This window comes from Cebidichthys violaceus, unplaced genomic scaffold (genome assembly GCF_023349555.1).
Source record: "Cebidichthys violaceus isolate CVI_PGR_0920_01 unplaced genomic scaffold, fCebVio1.0.p SCAF_1, whole genome shotgun sequence".
Taxonomy (NCBI): domain Eukaryota; kingdom Metazoa; phylum Chordata; class Actinopteri; order Perciformes; family Stichaeidae; genus Cebidichthys; species Cebidichthys violaceus.
The window spans coordinates 507681-518392 of record NW_027176262.1 but is presented as its reverse complement, the minus strand read 5'-3'; the positions used below and the strand labels follow the sequence as shown (position 1 = coordinate 518392).

At 43.9% G+C, this 10712-nt stretch overlaps 2 protein-coding genes across 3 annotated transcripts in view; both read right to left on the bottom strand.

Annotated features, from left to right (window-relative positions):
• parlb (presenilin associated, rhomboid-like b) lies at positions 1-7306 on the bottom strand. Of its 2 annotated transcripts, none has more exons than XM_068703916.1 (10): positions 7200-7306; positions 5691-5913; positions 5480-5620; positions 5330-5378; positions 5135-5230; positions 4030-4179; positions 3837-3907; positions 3286-3387; positions 3110-3207; positions 1-618 (listed from the first exon to the last, which is right to left on the bottom strand). In XM_068703916.1, the coding sequence occupies exons 1-10, from the start codon at positions 7274-7276 to the stop codon at positions 492-494; spliced, it is 1134 nt and encodes a 377-aa protein (XP_068560017.1). In that variant the 5' UTR covers positions 7277-7306; the 3' UTR covers positions 1-491. The 2 variants fall into 2 exon arrangements, with proteins under 2 accessions (XP_068560017.1, XP_068560098.1); XM_068703997.1 differs by having other exon boundaries at positions 5691-5910.
• A 1551-nt stretch (positions 7307-8857) lies between these two features.
• shkbp1 (SH3KBP1 binding protein 1) overlaps positions 8858-10712 on the bottom strand; it is a 10131-nt gene continuing 8276 nt past the window's right edge. Inside the window, exons 16-17 of the mRNA XM_068703792.1 lie at positions 10576-10678; positions 8858-10444 (exon numbers count right to left, since the gene is read on the bottom strand). Of these exons, the coding sequence (XP_068559893.1) occupies positions 9685-10444; positions 10576-10678 (863 nt within the window). The 3' untranslated portion in view covers positions 8858-9684. The remainder of the gene's footprint in view (positions 10445-10575; positions 10679-10712) is intronic.

Here is a 10712-nt window from a genome sequence, read left to right as displayed (position 1 = left end):
TCATTTTACAGTTTTATTCAAAAGAAAAGCAACAAACATAAATAAGCAGAAAACACAACTCACTTCATCCTTTCTCACGTTAAAAGAGACGTTTGAGTTACTGGACCTTGTGGCTCCAGAACCAGAACCAGAGAGACTCCTAATGTGAACTGGATACAGTCCTCGTGTTATTTTAATATTCCTCATAGAATCATATACAGGCTGTTCTTAAAGCCTTCAATGAACTGACAGTTGAAACTTCTTCTTGGACCGCTGAGATTATTTCTCTCTAAATAACAAACGTCAACACAACAACAGTCAAACAGTCAAGCCACCTGAATCATTGGATTATCTTTATAAAAATTAACTTCATCGCTACTTGACGTCCAGGTGTTTGCTCCCCGATACCTTGTCCTAGGGAAGCCGAATGGTGCAGCGAACCGGCCTCTGTACATTTTATACATCTTTACATGTTTGCTTTTTTTCCCCAGCAGCCCCGGTGTTTCAGCGTCCTACACGGCGCCTCCTCCGTCAGCACCTCCTCCACCAGAACCTCCTCCGGTTCTCAGGTCGTGCCAAAGTTTAACAAAAGGTTCTCGGTTCTTCCAGATCAACTCGTGACCGAACAGGATGTACCAGCTGGAGGACAGAGAGGGAACAGAGAGCATGATGGGAAGTTAGTTCAGACTATTAGTTTGATAATTAGATTATTATTGTGTCTGAAACACTCAATGTTTTACTACAGTAGACGGACGTATTCTAGACTCCTAAAAGAGTCTGTAAGTTTAAGTGAACGCTATATTATATATATATCTATATATATATATATCTATATATATATATATATATCTATATATATATATATATATATATATACAGTTGTGGTCAAAAGTTTACATACACTTGTAAAGAACATAATGTCATGGCTCTCTTGAGTTTCCAGTTATTTCTACAACTCTGATTTTTCTCTGATAGAGTGATTGGAACAGATACTTCTTTGTCACAAAAAACATTCATGAAGTTTGGTTCTTTCATGACTTTATTATGGGTTAACAGAAAAAGTGACAAAATCTGCTGGGTCAAAAATATACATACAGCAACATGAATTAGCAATTTTGGTGACTTAGAAAGTTGTGTCAATGAAATGAGCTTCATAGCATGGCCTCTTAACTTCTTGTGAGTGATTATGAGTGACTACAGCCGGTGACTTCTCTGAGGCCATTTAAATACGGCTCATTGGATACAAACGCCCACAAACGCTACAATGGGAAAGTCAAAGGAGCTCAGCATGGATCTGAAAAAGCGAATCATTGACTTGAACAAGTCAGGAAAGTCACTTGGAGCCATTTCAAAGCAGCTGCAGGTCCCAAGAGCAACAGTGCAAACAATTGTTTGTAAGTATAAAGTGCATGGCACTGTTTTGTCACTGCCACGATCAGGAAGAAAACGCAAGCTATCACCTGCTGCTGAGAGAAAATTGGTCAGGAGGGTGAAGAGTCAACCGAGAACCACCAAAAAGCAGATCTGCCAAGAATTAGAAGCTGCTGGAACACAGGTGTCAGTGTCCACAGTCAAGCGTGTTTTGCATCTCCATGGACTGAGAGGCTGCCGTGCAAGAAGGAAGCCCTTGCTCCAAAAGCGCCACCTTAAGGCTCGACTGAAGTTTGCTGCTGATCACGTGGACAAAGATAAGACCTTCTGGAGGAAAGTTCTGTGGTCAGACGAAACAAAAATCGAGCTGTTTGGCCACAATGCCCAGCAATATGTTTGGAGGAGAAAAGGTGAGGCCTTTAACCCCAAGAACACCATGCCTACCGTCAAGCACGGTGGTGGTAGTATTATGCTGTGGGGCTGTTTTGCTGCCAATGGAACTGGTGCTTTACAGAGAGGAAATGGGATAATGAAGAAGGAGGATTACCTTCAAATTCTTCAAGATAACCTAAAATCATCAGCCCGAAGGTTGGGTCTTGGGCGCAGTTGGGTGTTCCAACAGGACAATGACCCCAAACACACATCAAAAGTGGAAATGGAATGGCTAAATCAGGCTAGAATTAGGGTTTTAGAATGGCCTTCCCAAAGTCCTGACTTAAATCCCATTGAGAACATGTGGACAATGCTGAAGAAAGAAGAAATATATGTATATGTGTATATGTATATGTGTATATATATGTGTATATATATATATATATATATATATATATATATATATATATACACATATATATGTGTATATATACACATATATATGTGTATATATACACATATATATGTATATATACATATATATACGTATATATGTATATGTATATATACATATATATGTATATGTATATATACATATATATATACATATATATGTATATATGTATATGTATATAGATAGATAGGTCTATCTAGATAGATAGATATGTCTATCTATCTAGATAGATAGATAGATATGTCTATCTAGATAGATAGATATGTCTATCTAGATAGATAGATAGACATAGATATGTCTATCTAGATAGATAGATAGATATGTCTAGCAAGCTAGATAGATATGTCTATCTATATAGCTATATAGATAGATAGATAGACATATCTATCTAGCTAGATAGATATGTCTATCTATCTAGCTAGATAGACATATCTATCTATCTATATAGCTATATAGATAGATAGATAGCTATGAGAGTATTTATCACCTCTTTACCTTCATGACGGAGAACTGAAGCCGTTATCTTTGATCTACAAACACATCACTCCATTCATAGAACACTGTTCTACCTCTCAGAACACAGGAGCTGTTGTTCTGCTGCTCCTCCGTCTGTTAGTATTGTTGTGACTTTGGTGATTTAGTTACTTTGGTATTTGTCTTTTTACTGTCGATCCCACATATAATAAAATCAATGACATCGTCGATAAATAAAACAATGACACTAAATGTCTGCATGAAAACAAAGTTTCATGTTTCAAATGTTAATAACAATCCCAGAAGACTTGACCTCACAATAACAGAAATAAGACGCATGAAGGAAGACCTTGAGTGCTTTGATCCACATGAAGCGCTCTCCCATTGACATGAATCAAACCCAGCACAGCACTGACTCACAGAGGGGAGCTGGACCACCAGGAGCAAACAGTGACTCACATTCCAAACAAGGCTCCTCCTAGATGAGCAGCGTGGTCAAAGAACTTCCATCCCATCACCACACCTGCTGTATCCATGGCGACGATGGCCTTCAGAGCCTGGGGGGGGGGACAGGATGAGATCAGTGGTGTCTGTCAGACAGGTGAAGCAGGTGAAGCAGGTGAAGCGAGTCTTACGTTGGCAGCAGTGAAGGTGAACATGGGGAGGAAGATGATGGCCAGTTTGGCTTCTGGCATCTTGGTGCAGACGGCAGCGAGGACGGTCATGATGGCTCCGGACTGAAGACACAGACAGACACTAAGCTGGGTTTATGGATCCAGGTCCCTGAAGTCCCCCACAGACCCAGGACCCAAGTCCTCTAACTCAAAGTCAACACACAGGCTTTGAGAATCAGAACCAGGTTCACTGTCAAGTAGCAATTTGTTTTGGTGTATAACAATAAACAAAAATGTATAAATGATTTGCAGATTATTTTCACAATTTTTTTTTCAAATATTTGATTAACATTAATTTGTTAATATTTTGGACATTATTCATATATTTTTGGGATATTTTTCACTAATATTTTACCAATTACTCTACTACAGCTGTTGTGCTGTAAACCAGTAATTGTCTACCTTTGATGCTTTAAAATGAAACAATATAATGTACTGCGATCTACACGTTGTGATCAGCTGTGTGAGGTCGGTCTGTAGACTTTGATTAGATTCGTCTTGTTGTTACTTACGGCTCCCAGAGACGGACCAAACCTCCCGGTGGCCGTCTTACACACATAACTGAAAAATGAAGAAACAACACCTGGAGAAAAAAAAAGACAATCAAATCAGTGTGAACATCAACAATCCAACAGTAACTGATCAATACATCGACCTGTCTAACAAACTGTGGGGCACATAGACAGGCGATTTGTGGTGCAGCACCTGCAGACAGGTAGACGGCCATGAACTGCTCTCTGCCCAGCATGGACACGGCGCTGGAGGAGAAGCTCCAAAGGACGTACATGTTGGCGGCCATGTGGAAGAAAGAGAAGTGGCTGAATGTGGAGAGGAGCATCGGAGAGCACTGAGCCTCTGCAGGAAGACAGGCGACAACCGTCAGATACAGACAACAGTCAGATACAGACAACTGTCAGAAACAGACAACAGTCAGAAACAGACAACAGTCAGAAACAGACAACAGTCAGATACAGACAACAACCGTCAGATACAGACAACAGTCAGATACAGACAACAACAGCCAGATACAGACAACAGTCAGATACAGACAACAGTCAGAAACAGACAACAGTCAGATATAGACAACCGTCAGAAACAGACAACAGTCAGATACAGACAACAACCGTCAGATACAGACAACAGTCAGAAACAGACAACAGTCAGATACAGACAACAACCGTCAAATACAGACAACAGTCAGATACAGACAACAACCGTCAGATACAGACAAGAACAGTCAGATACAGACAACAGTCAGAAACAGTCAACAGTCAGAAACAGTCAACAGTCAGATACAGACAACAGTCAGATACAGACAACAGTCAGATACAGACAACTGTCAGAAACAGACAACAGTCAGATACAGACAACAGTCAGAAACAGACAAGTCGGAAACAGACAACAGTCAGAAACAGATGACCAACAACAGTCAGATACAGACAACAACTGTCAGATACAGACAACAGTCAGAAACAGACAACAACTGTCAGATACAGACAACAGTTAGAAACAGACAACAGTCCGAAACAGACAACAGACAGATACAGACAACAGCTAGAAACAGACAACAGTCAGAAACAGACAACACCAGACAACAGTCCGAAACAGACAACAGACAGATACAGACAACAGCTAGAAACAGACAACAGTCAGAAACAGACAACAACAGTCAGCAACAGTTACAGACTTGTTGTTGGTTTGATTGGTTCAAAAGCTGAATCTAAAACGTGATCAGGTGTACAGGGCATTGAACACACCACCCTGAGGACCTGAAAAAGCTGTTTGTAACAGGGTGAGCATGCAGACTTACTGGAGGCTGGGTTGGAGGTGAAGTATTTGATCATGGAGCGCTGCAGAGATGGTACTCTCCAACAGCAGAACACTATGGCGTTAGCAGCAATGATCCCTGGGAAAAAGACAAAAAACACAGAGGGGTCAAGATTATAATCCTGACGTTTACTAGACTGTTTAATACGGATTCTGGATGTAAAAGTTGTCGTCTCACCTGTGACCGTCCTCTGACCTTCACTCAAGCTGTTCCACCATTGGTTGATCTGAAACACAAACGGCCAATCAGGGCATCCCGTTCACACCTGAGCCTGAAACACTTCAGCCTGATGTCAGAGCTGATCAGAGATGATTGGAGCCTCCTCACCTCTTTACGGACGTCTCCTCGTTTCTGAGGACGCAGCTTCTCCAGCCAATCGGCTCTGACCTCGTCGAAGTAGCTCTGGACTCGAGACTTGAGAGACTCGTACTGCCAGATGGCTGCGGATCCGAAGGAGCAGCCTGTAAACTGACATGGAGTTAACACCCATCTGTGACGTCACCTCCAACGCCAACAGGCTAAACATCACCACACCTACCCCCACGGTGAAGACGAGCGGTCTGAGGAGTCGGCCGAAGGCCCGGGGAGGTCTCGGCGGAGCCTGATGCTGCTCCACATGGGGGGCCGGGGTCCGACGGTGGAGCGCAGCCTCCGAGGACTCGGTGTGGGATGGAACCAGCTCCTCCTCCACCTTCTTGGATTCTGGTTTCTTGGTGGCTTTCCTGAAGCCGCATCTCTGCTGGAAGCTGTGAGGCCACCTGCTGGACAAACGGAACAATTCAACAACCAGAGAAGACCAGAGGTTCACTGAAGGTCCTGAGGATGAAGAAGTAGTGACGACGAACTCCTAATAATAAAGTCTGTGTCCGTCTTTAAGACTCTCAGTATTTGGTCTACGAGTGATCCACAAAGTATTTCAGAACAGTTTCAGATCAGTCTGAGAGAAGTTGGAGGTCCATTGGACTCGTCATCTCAGTGTCACTTTTAAATCCATATTTTAATGGATTCTATTGAATTCATTGAAAGGCACGAAGAATTAATAATTTGTTGTAGAGAGCGCTTCATATTCAGCTCATGAACGTCCATGTATGTTAGTACAGAAACAGCTCCAGTGAGACGTACAGTAGGCGTATGGTAAGAGGAAACAAGCTGATGACTGGAGCACAGAGTGAATCCTCTGGACGAGCGTGTCGGTACCTGAGAGCCTCTTCATTAGTATTTACAGTGATACACACAGCTGCTAACAGAGACCAGCACTGAAATGAAACCTGGACAACTTAAAGCAATATTTAATGATCTTGAGTGTATATTTAAAAAGAAACAGATTATTGACATATGAAGATAGCTACCAGCTAATGTTAGCATGCTGAACCAGTTTAATAGACATGTCAACACAGAACCAAACCACTCTGTTAGCTACCAGCTAATGTTAGCATGCTGAACCAGTTTAATAGACATGTCAACACAGAACCAGACAGCTCTGTTAGCTACCAGCTAACATTAGCATGCTAAACCCAGTTTAATAGACATGTCAACACAGAACCAGACAGCTCTGTTAGCTACCAGCTAACATTAGCATGCTAAACCCAGTTTAATAGACATGTCAACAGAACAAAACCGCTCTGTTAGCTGCCAGCTAACATTAGCATGCTAAACCCAGTTTAATAGACATGTCAACACAGAACCAAACCGCTCTGTTAGCTGCCAGCTAACATTAGCATGCTAAACCCAGTTTAATAGACATGTCAACACAGAACCAAACCGCTCTGTTAGCTACAAGCTAACGTTAGCATGCTAAACCCAGTTTAATAGACATGTCAACACAGAACCAAACCGCTCTGTTAGCTACAAGCTAACGTTAGCATGCTAAACCCAGTTTAATAGACATGTCAACACAGAACCAAACCGCTCTGTTAGCTACAAGCTAACGTTAGCATGCTAAACCAGTTTAATAGACATGTCAACACAGAACCAAACAGCTGTTAGCTACCAGCTAACGTTAGCATGGTAGCTATCTTTCGCCACCTTTCCTTCAGCCTCTACTGACCTGCCTCCCCTCGCAGAGCTCCGGAGAACATCTTCTCCGCTCAGTCTGAGCAGAACCGCGCAGCTCCTCCACGCCATGGTGGATCCCGGTGACCCAGCCAGGGGTCGTTCATTACCGGTGGAGCTCGTTCACTTCCGGGTCAACGCGGTGGTGGCGAGGAACACAACAGCGACACTTGGAGGACGAAGACGGAACGAACACAATCCACACAACAGTCTCCGAGGGAGACGCAGAGACAGGAACTGGAAACCTGAGAAGCATTTGAAACAATCAGTCCGTGATCTGAACCTCTTGAACCCTAACCTATCTTTAGGCCTCTGCTCGAAAATGACATACCCATACTAAAAAGAGTTTATCTCTGCAACCACAAGGTGTATCTGAATATTTTTGGTGTTATAATAAAGGGAACACTTGTGAGATTTGTTCAGATGTGTAAATATCAGTATATATGTTACTGGTTAAGAGTAAATGAAGATGGCACACAGCACAAATTAAAAAGTTTCAGGCTCGCCTAAAAGAAAAAAGCACTTTCAGGATTATTATTTCTTTGTAATGATGCAGCTGAAGGTCTAAACCTCTCCTGATCATAGAACAATATGTGAACAGTCTCTGTGCAAAGTCTGACTTTGATAAAGTGAAGCAGAACAAAATTAGAGAGGTTTTAGTACAGAGAGTTCAGGCGAGGTCTCCAAAATGGTCATTTTGGCACCATCTGTACCATCTGAATTTTCTCATGTACCAAACTATATACTTCACTTATATATCACTAATGGTGTTCAATACATCCAAATACAGTTTGGGCTTTATTTTGAAGGCCAGGATCCTCTCTGAACCCTCTCTGTGACTCTGTTTGCTGGATTTTTTTCAAATTCCCGCCCTCCTCCACACAGAGCTGTATGTCAGCAACCCATTGGTCGATTTCAGTGATTGACACCTCCTTCTAAGCGTTAGAGCCAATAGAATTGAGCTATAGCCATGTGGTTAGGATTGACAGCACTGTTAGCCAATCAGAATCAACAAGGCGCCGTCTCCCGTGAAGCGTAAAATCCGATACGCTGAAAGTCAAATCGTCACCCCTGGTCTCAACAACCCCCTAAAGTTTCAGAATGCTTTCCATGTAACACAGGTATCAGATCAACATGTTCCAGGTCGAAATGATTTGTTTTCGTCTAAACTTCAAAGGAAAGGAGAATTTTCTGACCATAAGTGATAAAGTGATTTGTGTTGCTGGAGTTTGTTGGCTCATATCTCGTGATGGTGCGACAGAGAGACATGTTGTGGATATGTCTGAAATCTGTGTGGATCGGCTTCTTTGTTAGCACGTAGCTGCGATCGCTAGCTCCTGGAATGTGCTGGGTATGCTGACTCCTATGAAATATGAATATGATATTTTGGTCATTCTTTTAGTTTGAGTTGTGTTTGGAGCATGTAGACATGGCTCTGCTGTTTAACCAGAAGTATAACATCATTATAGTCCTTCTTTATTATTAATAATCAAACAAAGATCTTTCCAGAAAATAATCATAAAATATGGAGTTTGTAAAATAAAAAGTCGCCGTCGTCAGATATCAGAGAACTAAAGAGCCGACAGCCGATTGGCTGTGACGGCGGTGCGTTCAGGTTCGGCTCCGTAAAGAAGTGAACGGACTGAAGACGTGTTTTGTTCATCAGAGTGGATTTACAGTCAACACATTAAAACAATAACACTGTGATACAAACGTCTGTTTTATAAAAGCTCGGTCAGACTGAAGATACAAACGTTAGAAAACGTTCCTGTTGGTCAACAGAAGAGACAACGACACAGTCAAAGCTAAAGTTCTCTTTCAGCTCAGTTAAAGTACTAATACCACAGTGTAGAAATACTCTGTTACAAGTCAAACGTTCAGCATCAATAGTGACTCATTCTGCAGAACAACTTGTATGATATCATCATGTTCATCAGCTCATTGTAATAACTTTATGTCCTGCTGGTCGTTTGATCTGTAATCACACATCATGAAATAATAATAATAATAATAATAATAATAATCTGAATCTGTGAAGTAAATACAACTGTAAAAAGTACAACATGTACTTCTGAGGAAGAAGTGGAAAGTAGCAGAAAATGGCAGTAAAGTACAAGTACCTCAAAATTGTACTTGAGTAAATGTACTTTAGTTCTATAGAAACGTAATTATAGATAACGTTGTTATTAACGGTTATTATTCCTCAAATTACTTCTCTTGTAAAATAAAGTGAAACGTTTGAAAATACAAACATTAAAGTATAAATATATCATCTTCATTAAAATGATGAAGTGAATGTATTCACTGAGTACAGTCCAGTGTTAGCATTAGCTTAGCTGGCTACAGCTAACATACGCTGTTAGAACTACAACAGAGCCCTTTGACCTCACAGTCATTTCATTTATTGATTGATGCAGCTTTAGTAAAACAGGCTCAGTCTGAAGAGCCAATCAGAAGCTGGTCTCAGTCTGAAGAGCCAATCAGAAGCTGGTCTCGTTCATGTGTGGTTTGGGGCTGGTGGGCGGTCCGGTGGCGGGGCTGTCCGGACTCGCCGGGCTCTCGGGGGAAGCCGGGTCGTCGACAGGAGACGTCGCGTCGCCGCGTCGAGGTGAGGCCGGCGCACTGGACCGCGACGGGCTCACGGCAGCGGGGGCGGGGCTTGTCGGTGGAGTGGCCGTGGTCCTGCGGTGCGACATAGACGAGGACAGCGGCGACAGCGGCGACGGCGACGACGACGACATGGACGACGGTGTTCCCGGGGAGTGGCGTGCACCGGGCGACACGGAGAAGGTGGTGGGGGTCCTGAGGCCAAACCTGGCCTCTAGCTCGGTGCACACCGCTAAGCTCCGCCTGCTGCCCTCCAAACCTGCCGGGACCCCGAACCCAGAGCCCGCCGCCGCCTCTGAACCCTTAGCGAGCTCCTGGCAGCGCTCCACGAAGCTCCCCCTGCGCACAGACCCCCACTCTCTGTCCCGGTCCAGGTGTCTGGGGGGGCGGGGGCTGGCGGTCTGGCTGTTGTGGGCGGAGGCGGAGTTATGGGCATAGGCGGGGATGTTGAGGATCTGCGGCCCGCAGAGGGCGGAGTCTCGGACAAGAGGTTTGGTGAGGGGCGCGGGGGGCGGAGCCTGCCGGGGGAGGCTGCCGCACAACGAGGCCGACGAACCCGAAGCTCCGCCTCCTCGTGCTCCGGCTGAGTGGAGACGCTCCATCCTGAAGACGTCCGTGAGCTGAGAGTGAAGACTGGAAGGGGGACAGGAAGTCACATGACTCAACCTCAACCACAACAACAACAACAACAACAACAACAACAACAACAACAACAGCAGCAGCAGCAGCAGCAGCAGCAGCAGGACCACCGTGTGTGCCGTTACCTGCAGGTGGAGGCTCTCGGTGTGCTGTCAGGAGTTCTGGTCAGAGCCAGGTCACACTGGTCCAGCAGCTCCAGCAGCTCCTCCTCCGTTGGCCCGCCCAGCGCTGCGAAACAAACCAATGAGAGCGCTCCGTCACT

Coding starts and splice junctions, on each gene's coding strand:
- parlb (XM_068703916.1), bottom strand. CDS start 7,276: ATGGCGTGGAGGAGCTGCGCGGTTCTGCTCAGACTGAGCGGAGAAGAT. Junction 5,231..5,329: donor AGGTCAGAGGACGGTCACAG/GTGAGACGACAA, acceptor TCTTTTTCCCAG/GGATCATTGCTGCTAACGCC. Junction 619..3,109: donor GGAGGAGCCTTGTTTGGAAT/GTGAGTCACTGT, acceptor TCTGTCCTCCAG/CTGGTACATCCTGTTCGGTC.